At 34.9% G+C, this 19,034-nt stretch overlaps 1 protein-coding gene across 2 annotated transcripts in view; it reads left to right on the top strand.

The window, feature by feature from the left end:
* LOC150105074 (Golgi-pH regulating cation channel) overlaps positions 1-19,034 on the top strand; it is a 450,265-nt gene that overhangs the window by 401,353 nt on the left and 29,878 nt on the right. The window contains exons 20-21 of one of the 2 annotated variants that reach the window (XM_090395474.1): positions 3,293-3,363; positions 11,772-11,824. In XM_090395474.1, coding sequence (XP_090251600.1) covers positions 3,293-3,363; positions 11,772-11,824 — 124 coding nt within the window. Of the gene's footprint in view, positions 1-3,289; positions 3,364-11,771; positions 11,825-19,034 lie in introns of both variants that reach the window. The other variant, XM_090395473.1, reaches the window with a different exon arrangement.

Raw genomic sequence — 19,034 nt, 5'->3', positions numbered from 1 at the left:
TAACACATCATTAATTCTGCACCCTACAGTGTCATTGAAAGAGGAGTCAAATCAACATCTTTTAGTAACGTGTTGCCAAACATAGTTTTTACCACATCTTTTATAGCTGGAAGTAATAAAATTTTCCCCGATAGAATGAGGTTTCCCTGTTTTCGCTATGCGCAAACTTAAGAGATAGAATGCTTTCAGTGCCTTGCTATTAATCGAACCCATGGCCGAAACTACATCTTTCCCATGATGTAATGTCGCTAAGCGTCACTGAAATTGACTTCTTTTTTTTTTTTTTTTTTCAATTTACTTATTTTTCACATCACAATGTTAGTTTCTAAATGTCGGAGTTTCGCAGGTTTCATGCACTCTTTTGACAACACTTCATAACACAAAACACATTGAGGTTTCTGTTAACTTTCATCTCCACACTAAGTAAACCTGAATTTCAAATATGAACTGTTATATTTCCTACTGTATTTTTTTCTTTGAGCTGCTTGCTTCTTCTACTTTAATAGAATCAGATTTACTTGTTATTACAACACATGTATGACATTTAGGGTTAGCATCACCTGTTTCATTTGCTCTTCTTTTCAAAGTCCTAGTTCTAAGCCACTTTTCCATTATTAAAAAACGTTTCCGAAAAATATATAAATATATAAATGCCGGGGTTAACTCACAAGACACTTTATCCAAGTATCACTTAGCACTTCTGAAGATATAGTGATCCTTGGTTGAAGGAGGAAAAGCTTCAGTAATAAAAATCAATAAACAATAAGCAATTGGTTGAAATGAATAACACATGTTCACTTCAAATCTGGCAAAACAGCGGAAGCAATAAATATAAATAAATAATAACTATATTGTTGTTCACTTCACCCCTCTTGTTATTCGTCATTCTGCCGTTACAAATTATTGTAGTGCCAGAATGGCAAGTAATAAAAGAGGGATGAAGTGAACAACAACATAGTTTTATTGCTTCCGTCTTTGAATATTCTGATGCTATTTGTAGTTTTTTTAAGTCTCCATTTGATTTCAATAATTTTTCTGTACTTATTCAATTTTAATTTGTTTGGATAATTAAAAATATATATATTTATTTAATTAATTTAAGTCTGACTGCGGACCACCTGTCCCATTATCGCAGACCACAGGTTGAGAAACACTGCTCTAGAGTAATCATGCCAAAGTTGTAATTACCTTGCTTTGGACAGATCCTCTTTCGTCTAGCACTCTCAAACCTGGGTACATTCCATCACACTCTGTTTCAAATAATTATCTATCTGTAACTGCATAAATTCCATTTCCTTCCCCTCCATATGCCCTTTCCTCCTTTCTGTTTGTATCTCTATAATTGATGTCCTGATAATAATCACTCACTCACTCTCTGAACACATTTGAGGTAAGAAATTGCTAATGCATGTCATTCATATCTTTCTTTGTCCTACTCGGACCATATCAGCAGCAACCAACTATATCTTTTGTTCTGTTAGCTTCTATCTTATGCCAGATAATCTCAAATGTACTGCTTCCCCACGACCTTATTTCTCTGTCATGCCTGAAAATACATTATCCCTAACATTCTGTTCCTGTTAGTATATCCTCCTTTATCAACTCACTAATTCCTGTAAGTTCTAGGGGAGTCAAATTAATCGGTGCTAAAATCTCCTCATCCTTGTTTCTGATTTTTCTGCCATTAGCATACTTGGATTACAATATCTCCTTGTGCTGCCAGAGTACCCTTTTAATATTTTAATGACCCCATCCAGATTTAAGACCCAAGAAACTGTATTTCATCATTCTTTGATATTTCCTGTTCTTGCACTCACTTATCTTAAGGGTATTCCTCAGGCATGTGTGTATGTGTGTGCATGCACACACACACACACACACACACACACACACACACACACACACACACACACACACACACACACACACACACACACACACACACACACACACACACACACAATTCTCTTTCCTCTCCCAGTAATCCTGTTTTCTCTCACTGAACAAAACTTTTTTCCAGATATCTAACATATCCAAATAAAATACATGTAAAAACTGTTATGGTATTCCTTCAGAATTGCAAATAAGTTAATCTTTCCCACTGCCTTATTTGCAATCATAGGCTCTTCTATTCATTCTGCTGCTCTCATACCTTGGTAGCAGACTTACAGTATTTACTCTGCCAATCTTTTACTTCTTCTAGTAACTCTAATGCCCCCCCCCCCCCCTGTATTCCATGTCAACTTTAAAATCATTCATATCTACCAGAAAGATTAATTCTTTCACTTTCCTCTCTTCACATTCTAATAAGATCACTAACATATTTTAATCTTCACAGAAAAGCAGTTTCATTGTACCCCATCAACATCCTTAGCATGAAATCATCATACAATATTGTCTCAGTACGTTGTTGTACCATTCATAGATAGTCTACATTTGTTCATGTTCACACTTCTTCCTAATATGGAAGAAGCTGTTTCTCTCAATATGGCAACCTCACCATTCTTATCCTCCACTGCTACTTTCATGTTGTTACATTTACAGCTTTCACTATCAGTCATTCATGTGTTGTTCACTACTCAGCTGCAATCCTTTCAATCTCTAACATTCAAATTTTTGCACCTCCTGTTACTATCATTAACCTTGTACTATCTCACTTTTTGATGCGACTCACACTTCTGGAACTCACTTTTATAAAACGTTTGATACATTATCTCACCATTCTTGCTTTCGATCTGCAAACCTCTTGACTTTGATTATTAGTACACTGTACATGCACTCTACGTCTCTCACAGTGTCACTTGTTAAATTTTCTGAATAATCTCTTTGTTGGCCACCACTATCCTGGTATGCTTTAACTTTGGCAGTTACAGTTATAATGATATAACCATAAAAGCTTCAAATAACACCCACAAAGTCCAAATATAAAAAAAAAATATATATATATATATATATAGATAGATAGATAGATATACAGATCATAACTTTTTCTGCAGTTATATCGTGATGACCTTCTTATAGTATATTTGCCAATTAAACTAACTATGCATAGCATGGTTAATTAAAAGCCTTACTCTAATTAAGCAAGTGTTTTTCTAAATTTAATTAAATTTTAAATGAAAATATTGCAATTTTAAAAATACTTAGAAATAATGGGATGTTACTCTTTGGTTTTTGTTTACTTTTTTTGTACCACTGAGTTCTAGATATGTAAAAAATGCAAAAAAGTTTAGAATTTATAACTTAATTTTGTGATAATATGAATGATTTTTAATTCTTTGAATTCTAGTAGGCATGAAGATGAGGGGAAATAAAAATCAGTTAAATGAATCTCCCAAACAGAATGACAAAAATGTTAAAGCAGTGAGTATTTCATTTTTACTATTCTTTCAATTTTATGTGTAAAATATATTGCCTTTAAATATTCACGTAATCATCATAACTGGGAGGAGAATGAAAGAACTGACTGGAGCTTCTTACATAGATACCAAATGAATGAGAATTGACTAACAATTTTTGATGTAGCCAACTAAATTGTATTCTGGATTGGCTTAAACCAAAATACAGTACAAACAAGAAGAAATGTCATGGATCATTGCCTGTTAAACCACATCTTCATAATGTGATTCATATAGGTGAATAAATAGCTTTAATGAAACATGTGCACTAGATATTAAGTTTCACAACTTGCCTGTATAACAAAAATTATATAGAATTTATTAAAAAAACTCCAATACATTTCATCTAACATTACATGGACATCATCAAGAAGATTGACCATTAATTACATTCAAAAGATGAATCAAAATAATGATCTTGTATGCAGAAAAATTACAACAAAATGTTTCTATACCAATTTTACTTGGAAATAACAAATTATACAAAATACTTGTAATTGAATTAACGTTTACCTTAATTTTTTTTGCTGTATTGAATGTGGTAAAATATTAGAGTAAAATTGTTAAAATATTTAAGAACCACTGAAATTGTACAAACAGAGAAATAGTTCAGACAGGATTAGACATATAGACCTGAGGCTAGCAAAAATCGCGAAGGTCAACGGGCTATGGGTTTTCCCACCAGAACTCGCCGATGGCGGGGTGGTGGAGAAAATCCCCTACAAGAGTATCCAGGCAGTTTAATCTGAGGCCGTTCCAAGGTCAGGAGAGAGGATAAAAGGGAGAAATCGAAGGGCCAAAGCTCTCTGTTCCTGGCTCTCGTTTCCAGTCTCATCTAGAAGAAGTCCCTGTGTCCAGCTGTTCCAAGGACGGGGGAGTCACGTCCCACCAGCAGAAGTCCGGCGATGATAGGAGGTTCGTAACAGCAGTGATGGTCTATTCCAGAAGTCCTACTGCAAAGTTTCTAGACTATCTCAGAGTATGCTGTATCATCGTTGTCGAAAACTAGTGCCCGAATGTGGTTTTCACCGGAAGGAAGAGGAACGTGGTCGTGATCTCTAGGATCTAGTGTGCTGAACTAGCTGACAAGGTTGCAAGTAAGAATTTTGTAGAACTTTCCTAGATTGTGAAAATCAAATCTAAGAATGCCGATGCCATAGTTAGTTAGCATAAAGAATAATTTTGTGAAGTTGGAAAGCTGCACTTCTAATTAATTACGAACTAAATGTTTACAGAGTGAGAAATTTGTTAATGTTATGTAATGAAAGGGAAATTGATTGTAAAGTTTAGTTATGCCTGATTCTGTTTTAGCCTGAGTTAAATTAGAGTGCATATATGGCTATCCACATGTCTGATTGTTAGGAGCATGTATATGGTTTTATATCAAAAGGCTTAAGCAAGAAATGTTAATCTAATTGAGCAGAGAACCAGGCACGTGTTTTACTTTGTTTCTATTGTCATTTAACTCAGTTAATTAGAGATAGATATTTTGATATGTGTAGAATTAATTTTTGTAATTACCTTGAATTAGAATGAAGAAACAGTTTTGTTTGTTAATAGCTTGTCTGATGCCTGATTCTGCCTTACCAATGCACTGTCTCATAAAACATAGAACCTGTGTGTCCTGAAGATAGAATAGCCAAAACTGACTGATTTTAAGTTTTATATGTTGCTTGAATTAGAATTAACTTTAGAGATATTTCTGTGTTGAGCTGGACATTTCTCTTGCATGTATAGGAAAGACATACAATTCCTCTACGTGATCTTTAATGGCGCAGTTGAAAAAACAAATTAATTTTTAAAAATCAGTGCAAGAGAAAGTCAGCAAGATAGACAAAGGAATTGGTTTCAGCCCGAAGCACTTCCTAAAGTCTAGATTATGTACACGTGAAAGTAGCATACTTACGACCTTGAGGGGAGGGGGTGAAATTATAGCCAGAGAGGATTGAAGGTGATTGAACTAGCTCAAGCAACGACTTCAAACTCGGTGTTATGACTAATAGGGAAGAGAATATAAAGGTGCAGTTTGAAAGTTTGATGATAAATAATTAATACAAGTAATCAGCTCAGCTCAGCTAACGCCTTTTTATTCCCGTATACGGGAGTAGACGAGGCCATTTAGCCCTATTTAACTTTTGGAGACTGAGTGGGCAGTTCAATCTCCACTGGTACCAATCAGAGATAGATGGCCCAAGGCTATCACTAATTAAGCGGTACACAGTGAAGAGAGACGGCTCAAATGTGCCGCCATCTTGTGGTCTCTAACCCTAACGCAATATATTTAATGTCTGAAATAATGTGGGTTCTACGGTCGATTTTCTTGAGTTTACAGGACGAAAAACCCGAGTTTCCGTGAGGAAAAACCCGCTTGCCTGTGCCAGAGATCGACTAACTCGGGAACTGGTCGAAAAAAGGCTTAGAAAAATTTCCTCTAGTCGCTGACTAGACTCGCAACCAAGTCTTCCTTCGTGCGGCCAAGTACCGTGGTGTGCAAACGCCACATCCACTGAGCTACACAGGCTACTCTTAATACAAGTATATATAATATAAATAAATTAAAAGAAAAGAGATAATATTGATTATTATTACAGTCATAAATCATGCATATATCAATTCGTATCTTGATTAATACAGGGTGTTCGGGATAAATTTGACAGTTTCGTAAGGAAAAAGAAAATCTTCTTTGTATCTATTAAATTTAATGAATTGACAAAAAAACATTACAGGCAGAGTTAATTACAATACTATCAACAAGATTTACTCATAATAACCACCATTAGCATCGATCACAGCTTCAATTCTGCTTCGGAACCTCGAACAAGCTGATGCTACAGTCTCCCTGGGAAGGACCGCAAAAACTGTTTTAATTTTATCCATTAACTGGGCTTTTGTATTACTGGAAGTACGATTGGTGTCTTTTTCAACTGCGCCCCATACAAAATAATCCATGGGGTTAAGGTCTGGGGAGTTTGGAGGCCAAACATTTGGACTGGTGAAGTCGTAGAAATTTTCAGACAACCATTTTTGACTTTTCCCAGAGGTGTGGCAAGGGGCCGAATCCTGCTGCCATACATACGGCCTACCATTGGCTACCCTTGTTATCCAGGGCTTGACTACAGTTAGCAACTCCACGAACAAAGCCCGAATTCCAATGCCAGGGTTCTTCAACACCTGTTCCTGCAGATTTGCCAGGAATTCTGCTGTACGAACACAATCAGATCGTCTGCTAGGGATCTTTCTTCTTGCTACATCCTCGTAGTCACCATTGCAAGTCTCTAGTTCATGCCTGATTGTTTTTACTGTATTCAGGGAGCATTGGGCAGCAGTCGTAATATCCTTATTTTGATGGCGGGCACGAATCATCATGATACAAGTTATTCTCTTCCATGATTCATGTGGGTTCCAGCTATCCATCCTTTCTGACATCTTGTATATGAATGAAGAAGGGTCCAAACTTTTAAATGAAGAGAAGTGTGTGTTAATACATGTAACTTACGGAAAAATATAATTAATTATAAATATGTCAAATTTATCCCGAACACCCTGTATATGATATTACACTATTAGAGTTCAAAGGAAGAATTGTAGCAAGTTGCATAGATAAAAAAATTAAATAGTTATTTCTTTGAATTCTAATAGTTGTAGTTATCCTCCTGCAGTTTATAGCCTATATTGTCATGTGTAAATCAAAGTAAATCACTTTTCCATGATGAGATTTCAAATGACATGTTATATTGGCAGGATTATGTTTGGAGAAAGTGATGAGGTTAGAGATCCTAAAGTTATGGTAGATAGAAAGTTGAAGTACAGTGGTCACATAGCAAAATTGCAATGCTGAAATGAATATTGCCATGTAAGAATTTGGAAGTCATTTTGCCTCTTTAAGAAGGACTTGATACAACCACACCTAGATTACTACATCCAGTTTTAGTCTTCTGGGTTTCAGAGAGTTTATAAAAAAACTGTGAAAGTGGTGCAAAAATGAGTTTAAAAAAAAGATGCTATCGGGATTATGGAATGTTGATTATGAAGTCAGATTGAAAGTATGTGGACTGCATAAACAGGAAAAGGAGAGGTGATATGATAGAATCTTATAAACTTCTGAAAAGGTCTTATATCAATTGATGATTTTTTTTTTTTTAGATGGAAAGTGAGGCGCAGACAAATGACATCTGTAGAAGTTGGATTTTGTGAATTAGATTTTTCTCTCACAGAGCAGTCATTGAGTGGAACAGTTTGTTGAAGTGGTTAGGGCATCTAGTATGAATGTTGTATTACACATTGGTTTAATTTTCTGTGTATTTCACAAAATAAAAGAATTCTAGCTTGTTATAAATTCTCCTTCATTTTTCATCTCTTGCTGTTTTTGAACTCACTGTCTAAAATATTATAGACCTACCTCCCCATGCTAAATAGAATCCATCAGTACATCTTACAACTAATAACATAAGCACCTTATCGTATGCCTTTTTCTAAATCTACAAAATGTAAGTACAGATCCTTGGCATATTTCCATGATTTCTCAACTATTTGTCGTAAAGTAAAAATCTGATCTTGACAACCTCTATTTGTCCATGAATCCAGTTTGTTCTTCTCCAAGTTTCTCTTCCACAATCTTTCTCAACCTCTTTTCTAGTATGCTTGCATAAATCTTACTTGGAACATTTAGTAGAGAAATTCCTCTTTAATTCTCACATTGTTTCATTTTCACATTAATATAGATGGATACTATGAGAGCTCTGCTCCAATCATTGGGAATTTGACCTTCTGACAAGATACTTTGAATTATGCAGTGTAGCCACAGCAAAACTTTTATACCTCCATACTTAAGCATTTCTTGTCGAATATCATCTACTCCAGCTGCCTTTCCACATTTCAAGTTTTTGAATGCTTTTTCTACCTCAAGTACTGATATGTACTCCTCTTTGCATTCCTCTTGAAAATTTTCTAGTATGGTTCTGTCACTGCTTTATTCATTGAACAATCTTTCAAAGTAATTATTCCAGATATCTAGGATATCCTTATCTTCAGTTTTCATGTCACCTCTATCATCTTTAATTCCTTTTACAGTACTCTTTCCTCCATTTCTCAGCTTCTTCAATAGCCTCCAGAACATTTTGCCACCTTCCTGATATTTATTTTCTATATTCTTGCCTAAGTCTATACTAAGCTATGTGTACTTTTACACATAGCTTAGCTCTCTTACATTTTTCTCTCTATTCTTTTAAGGCATCTGCTGACTTATTTGCTAGAAACTTTTGGTATGCTTTCTTCTTTTCCAGACTGCTTCTTTAACTTATGTCCAACATGGTGTTCTTATTTTTCTATCTTTGCAGACAACTTCATCATATACCTTCCTAGCTGAATCAATCAATGTTTTCTTCAGAGTTTGCCACTGAGTCTCCAAGGTTTGGTTCTTGTTTTCAATTTGTTTCATTTTTTTCTTCAATAATGTTTGTATAGTTGAGTCTACAATTAAAACTGCTCAACTGTAATTATTTTTTAAAACTTTCTTGCATATTGTTCTTTTCACTGTGATATCCATTTTTATTAGTACTAAGTAATGGTCACTTCCAATTTCACACTCTTGTATCCTGAACGAGCATGCTAAGATATCAACAATGATGTAGACGATGAGGCTTTTCTTATTTCTGGTGTTTTCTCTCCATGTGAAATTGTGCACATCTTTATGTTGAAACATGGTGTTAGTAATGACAAGTCTGTGTCCTCAGCAGAAGTCCAGTAAATACCATTATTATTAGCCTAGGCCTTTTCTTCAAATTTTCCCAAAATGTTCCTATATGCCTGGTGGTTTTCATTTCCTACTCTGCTGTTCAGATCTCCAACAAAGACCACTTTTTTCCATTTTCTTTATGTCAGCTGCATGTTCTAATGACTCAAAAAAAAAATCCTCCACTTCTTCATTAGAAAAACCTTCTGTGGGACCATACACACAAATAAGCTTCATTGTCCATGGCCCTATTTTAAAGTTTGCCCACATAAATATACTTGAAACTGCCTTCCAATCAAGAAGTTTATCTTCATGTTTGGTGTTGAAAGCTATCACTACGCCTTACTTTCCTTGATCATTATTGCTTGAAAATAACATCCTATACTTATTATTTAGTAAGATCTCACCTGTTTCTGTCTTCTTTGTCTCAGTAATGCCAACTGTGTCCATGTACTTTTCCAATTCTACTGCAAGTTTGATATCCTTTCCATTAATACTCCTTATATTGATGGTTCCTATCTTCAGTTCTTCTAATGTTGGGTCTCCTCTTCTAGATGTTGAGTTGGAGCTTGTTCCAGTATATGACTTTTCACTGTTCACCCTTGTTCCCTGACAAAAATAGCAGGGGCCTTGTTTAACTGGGTGACGTCCCAGCCAGCATGAAATCTCATCATGTTGTACTATCATATGCATTTGTGGTTTAAGCCAATAGAAAGTACAATTTGGTCAGCTAAGTCCCAAATTGCAGCCCATCCTCGTTCATTCAGTACTTGGTAGACACTTACTGACAGGGCGCACCACATGAAGGTCAAACGCCCCAGTCGGTTCTTTGTATTCCTGAAAAGCAATGTGGAGATCTCCCAGTTATTTGGCTTTGACCCTTAAGCGACCCTATGGAGGTATATACTAAAAGTAATTAGTAAATGTGATTTTACAGTCGACTAAGTTATGTGTATGAATGAAAAGTTAATGTTAGTAGCTACATGATATTGTCACTTTTCAGCAGAATCTCTAGAACAATTCCTGCTTAGCTGTCAACACTGTAAGGACTTAAAGCTTTTCTGTGATAGTTCATTCTGGTTGTGGCATTTTTGGATGCCTTGGTGCACTTTCATGAACTTTCACAGGGAAAAAAACAAGTTAGGCTCTGATAGAGCAAACTCTTTTGCAGGAATTGCTTCTCTGCATTTGACATGCAGAGAAGCAATTCCCAGCATTCTTTTAAGTGTCACATGAAGTCTCGAATCATGTTACAGGATGCTATTTGGGATTACAGCTGAAGCAACTAGAGCTATGAAGCCAGTGTCTGTTGGCATTCTGGCTGATTTGCTTGTTTTGCTAAATGAAAAGTCTGAGAAAAACCTTCTGTCTCTGTATGATCTGCTAACTCACCTTCAGTTGAAAGCCCTTATAATTTTCTGTCTTAGGTTCCAGTTCATTCCAGCCAAAAGGCATCATGATACTAACTGAGTTGTAGAAGCTCTATGTTGGGTGCTGAAACTTCTTTGTCAGATGCCTTTACATTGATTAGTTTTCTTTTTGACAGAAAATCAACAAATATTCATTTCTCTGCATATCATGAAAGATAGTTCCCATAACCTTACTGGTTGACTTTATTGTTCTGGCTTATAGACTTAATTTGATAACACATCCATGATCTTTTTGTGCCCTTTGTCAACAGATAAGGAAGCCAATAATGGTAGCAGACTTTCCACTAACCTAAGATCTTTATATCTTTGTTCAGCATAGTACCTTATTTTAAAATGGGTTGCAGTTTCTCCATTTTGCAATTTTTCTCAGCAGGTCTCAGTCATCTGCCTCAGAATAATTAATGATGGCCTTATTTCTGTCTTTAAAATGTTGTCTCTTGGTACCTTAGATATACATAGATCTCTGAAGCCAAATTCCTGGTGAAGAAATCTTCACTAGAAATTAAAAAATCATATTACATTGATAAAGTGACATGTTGCCATTTTTTCACAGTGAATTGTTCAAATGTTGTAACATACATGTACTCTACTTCATTTCATTGCGTAGCAAATAGACTTATCATCATGTAGTTCATGTTTTATGATATTTGATTCAGCAGATGTTGGTTTCTCTTTGTTATATTTGGTACAACTCTAGCCTTCATCCAGGGGGTGTAAGTTCATCTAAGATGGCAACAACAAAAAACCTATAAATTACCCAGTTTCTTTTGTATACTAAAGTGAATGTTATAGTATTTCAAAAAAAAAAAAAAAAGTGTTATCAGAGACTTAAAGATATTATAGGGTAGTAACTTCATAACTCCACAGATTTATACTTTCTAACAGACATGTAACTGTGTGTGTGCACAACAAATGCACACAAACATATCACTGTAGTGAATTCACCCACTATAACAGACTACTGAAAAGCAACAAATAAAGTTACCATAGATTTACTGATATGGTGAAGGACATTAACTTGAACAAAACCTTCATAATAACAAACTATTCCTTTGGTCCCTACAAGTTAACTTAGTGTGAGTTTAATGCTGTTCCCCAGAGTGAATTGTGGAGAACATTACAGTTCACCTTATATGATTGATTTTATATCATAGTACTGTTTCTGTTTGTTGATATTTTTTTAATTTTTTGAGATTGTTTTATTTAAATCAGGAGGAAGACTTAAAGTGGATTGAAGAAAATATACCTTCATCTTTATCAGATATGTGAGTATGCTTATGCTGTTACATTTATTATTATTCATTTATTTCTCTAAAGTTCATAAATATTTTTCCACACATACACACACACACACTGCTTTAAACCTTCTTTTAAACCTTTGAAATTTACTTAAAGTTCAAGCACTACAAGAAATAAAATTTTGACCTCTAGCATGTAGAAAACATACTCAATAACACAGATGTCAAATCATATATATTTCCTTAAATTTATTTCTATTTTAGTAACATATAATTTCTGTAATTATTAAAGATACTGTAACTAGGTTCTGTGTATTTTTATAATTTTAAATTTTTAATTATCATTTTAAAGAGTTCATTAGATATTAAGTTACTGTGGTTTGTCTGAAAAATACAAAACTTTTTTCCCGTCTACTTCCCCTTTCCTATAAGTTTGATATTGTTTAAGGATGAGCCCAAAAATATTTCCATTAGATGCAGCTTTGCAAATATATATCAAGTAGAAATGATTTTAGGCTTATGTAGAATATCAAAAATAATGTGTCACTGAGAAAATAGTTAAGCAGCCAATGTATATATGAAAAATGGATATGTCCTCTGTACACAAGGAAGTTACCAAGGAAGACCAATATTACCCTGATCTTCATTGGTGACTCGAATGACCTGACTTCTACTAACTTCAGTTTTCCAATTCTGCAGACCAAACTGACAGAAATGCCAAGGTATTAGTGGTAAACAGTGACTTAACAACAGTAGTAAAATTATTACTATTATTTATTATTATTGTATGGGAACCTCCATGGACTCCAAAGCCTCATCACTGGATACTCAAACAGTCCACACAATATCTATCATACCTAAGCATAAAAAACTTGTTTAATACTGACCATATACAAATATTTTAACATTCTTTGCCTACCAGTTTCGCTAGCAAACTATCTAGCTTTTTCAAGGCGTTGACAGAAAAGTATAAAAAAATACTAGTAAATGCAAATTGAAAGGAACATTAAAAACGTTGTAAACACTTTAGAGCTGAGGTTGCATGTTTGCATGACAGAGACTGAGTGGACTTATTGTTCTTAATCATTATCATGCATGCGTGTTTGTTGTAAACGCATAATGTGATTACCAGCTAGCTATAGTTCAGATGGATTTAGAGAGAGTATGAGGTTTTTCCATGAACTGTTAAGAATGGTACCCTGGTTTCTGTTTAGGTTTCTGCCAGTTTTTAACACTACTGCGGCTTCCTTGAATAAACGATGTCTATAATTGTCATCTAAATATGGCATGGAGCTTTTTTGCCACTCTATCGTGTGGTTAAACGTACAGAAATGATGTGCTAAGCCGGAAGAAATACTTCTGTTGTGGTTTACATCACCGATGTGCTCTCTCTGTCTGATCTCCAAACTCCGTGAAGTTTGTCTGATGTAGGCGAGACCACAGGAGCAAGGAATGTAATATACTCCTGGTTTATACCCCTTGTTTACATCGTTTTTAATGTTCCTTTCAATTTGCATTTACTAGTATTTTTTATACTTTTCCCGTCAATGCCTTGAAAAAGCTAGACAGTTTGCTAGCGAAACTTGTAGGCAAAGAATGTTAAAATATTTGTATATGGTAGTATTAAACAATAAGTTTTTTATGCTTAACTTTCAAACAACCAAATATGTTTAATTTGAACAGTTTAATCTATCATACCTCTCCTTGAACATATTAACAAAGTTCTCACAACTGTCTCAGCCAACCCATTCCATTCATTTACCACCACTCCAAGCCTAGTCCTCACACCCCTACTAACTACACCCTTGCTCAACTTCCAGGGTTGACCTCTTGTTCTGTCCCCCCTATAGCTAAGCTGAAACACTTTACCTGCCTCAAACCCTCCAACTTTAGGGAGCATACCACTCATCATCATGGTCACTTGCCTCTGGATCCTCTCTACTACTTCCTCATCTGCAATAAACCTGGGTGACCAGACTTCAGCATAGTAATCCAATATGGACACATCAAGTCCTTATAAAGAGGGATAACATCTTCCTTGTCTCTACTTCTCAGTGTGTTCTTCAATAGCCAAGTAATCCTATGTGCTACCTTAGCAGTATGCCCTCGAAACTTCAGCTCTCTATCTACTACTACTACCCCCCAAATCCTTGGTGTCATTTATTTCCTAAAGTAGAGTTCCATCAGTGTTGTACACCACTTGTAATCTATTTATCTGAATATTCATAACTTAACATTTCTCCACATTAAACTGAAATCCATTTATCTTTTGTCCTTACTGACAGCCTATTCAAATCATCCCATGCTCTCCACATCACCTTGATTAACTATTACTCTACCAAACTTTGCATCATCAGCAAACAACTGAATATTTCCCTTCAGATTACTTACTATATTGTTTATGTACAATTAAACAATAATGGCCCTAGCACACAACTTTGTGGCACACTTCTAGTCACCTGCATTCTCTTGGATTCTGCTTCTCCATTACACAACCTTTATGGTATCTATCCATCAGCCACCTTTATATCCATGTTAACCAATGTTATATCCATCCCACATTTGTTGTCATTTGCATAGCAGAGTTCCATGCGGTATTCTGTCAAATGACTTTGTAAAATCACACAGAATCACAGTCTAGCCATTCTCTTTATCCAACTCTCACTGTTATAAAAAAAAAAGTTAGTAAATTTCTAAAGCATGACCAACCCATCACAAAGCCATGTAGTTCTCCTTTATGGAGTATCATATTCTTATCTACCCACTCTTGAATTCTCTTTTTGACCAATTTTTCCAGTTCTCTTACCACCACTCCTGAGATACTGATTGGTTTATAATTTGCTACTGCAGCCTTAAAACTCTTCCATTATGCAAAGGAATTATTTTGTCCTCTTTCCACTCCTTTGGAACTCTACCAGAGCTGAGACTTAAATTAAAAAGACTAGTCAGAGGCATTGCCAGTTCCCTTGCACCTTGTTGTAAAATGCAAGCTGATGTTAAGGTGAAATTGGTTAGGGCTCACATTCAGAAATAGGTTGATAGTGATTGTCTACTTTACAATGAACAGCATGGTTCATTGTTTCAGGGTTTACCAAGGAAAGGTCATGTTTTAGCACCTTGGTCATATTCTATAATAATGTTACCACTGAACTAGACAAGGGGGGAATGGATACATAATGACACTTTTGGATTTTACTAAGGCTTTTGACAGAATAGAGCATGGAAGACTTGCAGAAATTGGAGAATATGGATTTGGATTATAAAATATTAGTGTGGGTAAGAGGATGGCTCACTGACAGATGTCAAAACGTGGTATATGGGGGGATGTGAGAATTTATAGACTGCAGACACTAGCAAATAGGAGAAAGAGGGGTGATATGATTGACTCTTACAAACTTCTGAAAGGGTCATACAGGATTTCAGTTGATGGAATTTTTCATTTTATGGAGGGAGAGGAAAAGACAAGAGGGCATCCTTGGAAGCTAAGAAGGAGGTTATTTTTATCTCATAGGGTGATGCATGATTGGAATGGATTGCCATTGGATGTTGTGTGTGCAAGTAGTGTGAATAAATTCAAGAATGAGTATGATAACTGGTGCATGTAGTATGTGGCCTCCCTCAATGAATCCCTGACTCCCTGGAGGTCTTAATAATAATAATATCTTATCTAATACCCATGGCCATATTTACATCAAAATTCTGCAATATCCTAAGAACCTCCAATTAATTCAACTTTGTTCCCACACCATTCCCAGTCACATATGTCACAGCCAGGGCCGAGCCGTGCGGGTATGCAGATTGTGCGCCGCACAAGGGCACTTGAAGATGAGGAGTGGCATTTCACCACAGGAAGTAATAAAAATATATATACAGGAATACCTCGATTATCGCGGTTTTGATTATCATGATTCTCAATTTATCGCGGTTTATAATTTGATACCAAAATTCCAATTATTGCACTCCAAATTCGAATTATTGCAGCCGCAAGATATAGCCCACTACATATGCAACCAGTTCGAGTCACCACCCTTTTACAGCGCTTCATTTTTATCCGACAGCGCCTTCTTACTAGTAGCTATCTGCCCTTGCCTGAAGTACATGTGGATATTTATTTCTCTTATTATTTACCCCTACAATGAATGCTAATAGAAACGAGGATGATTTCAAGTCTACAGCTATCAAGAAGAAATTTAGAGTGATCAGCTTAGGAGATAAGTTGCTTATGATAAATAAGTATGAAGTGGGCATAACCAAAGCCAAAATTGCAAGAGAGTATGGTCTAAATGAATCAACTGTTCGCCATATTTTAGACCACGCTGCAAACTATAAGCAACTAGGACAAAGTGCATCGACCTCGTCTGTGTTCCAAACTACGAGAAACAGAAGCCATCTTATGACTGAAATGGAAATGGTATTGTCAGTGTGGATAGAAGATTATAACCAAAAGAGAATTCCTCTTAGTCAAATGACTATAAAAACAAAAGCATTGAATTTGTTTGAAACTTTAAAAAGAAAACAATTAGAAAGTGAAAATGATTCGGCATCAGTAGTGGAAGAAACTTTCTCTGCAAGTTCAGGGTGGTTTGATCGGTTCAAAAAGCGATCGAGCATTCATATTTCGTGTACAAGGTGAAATTGCAAGTGCCAATGAAAAGGCAGATATTTAATGCTGACAAAACAAGCTTATTATGGAAAAAAATGCCCACTAAAACATTTTTAGCAAAAAATGAAAAATCACAGCCTGGCTACAAGGTTTCGAAGGAGAGTGTAACACTTTTACTATGTGGCAATGCTTCTGGAGATTACAAGATGAAGCCTCTCTTTATTTATCGTTCACAAAATCCTCACCTGCTTAGAAGTTTAGATAAAAATTTTCTCCCTGTTCATTGGAAATTCAATAGAAAAGCTTGGATGACAAAAACTATTCTTGAGGATTGGTATTTAAAAACTGTTTTTGTCCTGAAGCTGAAAGGTACTGCAAGTCATTAAATCTTGTTGATATTACATAATGCACCTAGTCATTCAACAGCACTGAATGATTTGTGCGAAAATGTAAAAGTTATTTATTTACCACCTAATACCACTTCCATCATCCAGCCAATGGATCAAGGTGTAATCGCATCCTTTAAGGCATATTACCTACGAAGAACTTTTTCACAAGCAATAGAAAAGATTACAGGAGATGAAGCTATGACTTTGACAGAATTCTAAACGGCATTCAATATCAAAAATTGCATTGAGAATATGAAGGAAGCATGGAGTGAAGTAACGTTTAGCAACTTGAGAGCAGCATGGCAAAAGATTATTCCTCATTGTGCAAATGATTTAAAGGATTTGAAAATGAAGTAACCCATATTATTAATGACATAACTGAGCTTGGCTTCGATCTAGGACTAAAAGAAATTGAAAAAGGTGATGTTCAGGACCTGCTTCAGTCACATGATAAGGAGCTGGATGATGAAGACCTAATTAACCTTGAGAGAGAACGTGCTTACGATGCTCAAATCGATGATAATGACGAACAAATTGACTTGGCACTGAAGGAATTTACCCTCAAAGAAATGGACGAAATGTTTAGAATTGTGAAAATTTTAAAGAAAAAAATCTTGAACAGCGAACCTAATCTCGAGCGATCACTGAAAGTTCGTCAGGAAATTGAAAATTCCATCCATTGCTACCGAGTTTTATACAAAGAAAAAAGAAAGAAAAAATTCCACCAGACAACTCTACCAATTTTTATCCAAGAAAGAATAATTGTATATACTGTATGTACTTTTTATATATAAATAAAGATTAAAGAATAATCTTGTTTTTCTTAATGAACCTTCATTTTTTACTTAACACGTTTAACACATTTCTTTTTTACTTGATATATAAAATTTAATTAATAGATTTGAAAAATCCTTGGCATTGATCACCCATTTTACACGCATTATTTATCCCGATTATTGCAGTATTTTTCGTGGCAACAATAACCTCGATAATCGAGGTGTTCCTGTATATATAAATTTTCTTATTCTTGAATTATATCGTACTATATAAATATCACAATTACAAATTATAGTTAATGCAATAAAAATGAAATTTTAAATCAGTCAAATTATTATGAATTCTTAATAATCTAACAACATTTTTAACTTAATACATCACTAGTTTTTTACCCCAGTCCTGAAGATACTTTCAGCCACAAGCTTTGTTTGCTCACACTTAGATAAAGGATTAAACTAAATTTATTACAGTTTTTTATAATTTGTTTGAAGTGAAACGTTATCAATATTACCACAGATTTTATTTCACAGAGTAAGCATCGACTCAGCAAAAATTGTATAAATATTCTCGATTGTTTATTATATTTTTAGTGGAAATTGTTAGTTTAAGACAGACCGTGAATTCATTCTTATGCTGTGCTTTGCCCAGTACCACCGACAGAGTGTAGCATAGAGGCAGCTTGCCATACGGTGCTGCTTAATAAGGGGTGCTCATTCAGCCGTATTATGGCAACATGATGTTTTACAAAAATGCAGGTGTTTAGTTTAGCAAATAAAAAAGGCACAAGTTCCCATTGACAGTTAATTATGTGCTTATTATATTTTATTGATAAAAAAATTAGTCATTCATACATACATACTAAAACTAAACATTTTAGAACCCACTTATTAGATACTTAAGGAAATATATATATATATATATATATATATATTAAATTATATTATGCATGAATTCTCCTACTCAAATTGCGAATCACTCCCTGCAGTAAATAATGTTTTTGATATTACGAAGATGAAACTAAAGATATCGATTCTAGAGTTCAGGCAGACAACTTAATTTGAAAGATTTATTCGTTTAAATTTATTTGCTCTGTTCATGTTTGGTACGGAATTTTAAGTCTCGTAAATGTTGCAAGTGAAATAATGCAGAATCCGACATTTGATATAGGAAAAATTAGAGAAAATCTTCATTATGTTATACAAGAATTAAATACTTGCCGAACAGACCAATATTTTAAAAATATTATTAGAACTGCGAAAGAAGTAGCAAACGATCTTAATATTGATCCTATTTTTCCAGACATTTGCAAAAGAACAAAAATGTTTGGTTACGAAGCATCAGATGAGACAATGCATGATCCTAAACATAATTTTAAAATAAATTTTTTCTTCGCAATTTTAGCCAGGACTTTAAAGTTATAAGAGACATTAGCAAATTAAAAGATTGGAGCGATGAGGATTTAATGAAA

This window comes from Typopeltis vanoorti, chromosome 7 (genome assembly GCF_054136105.1).
Source record: "Typopeltis vanoorti isolate ZY-2024b chromosome 7, IOZ_Tvanoo_1.0, whole genome shotgun sequence".
Lineage (NCBI taxonomy): Eukaryota > Metazoa > Arthropoda > Arachnida > Uropygi > Thelyphonidae > Typopeltis > Typopeltis vanoorti.
The sequence above is the reverse complement of the archived record's forward strand: the minus strand, read 5'-3'. Positions and strand labels throughout refer to the sequence as shown.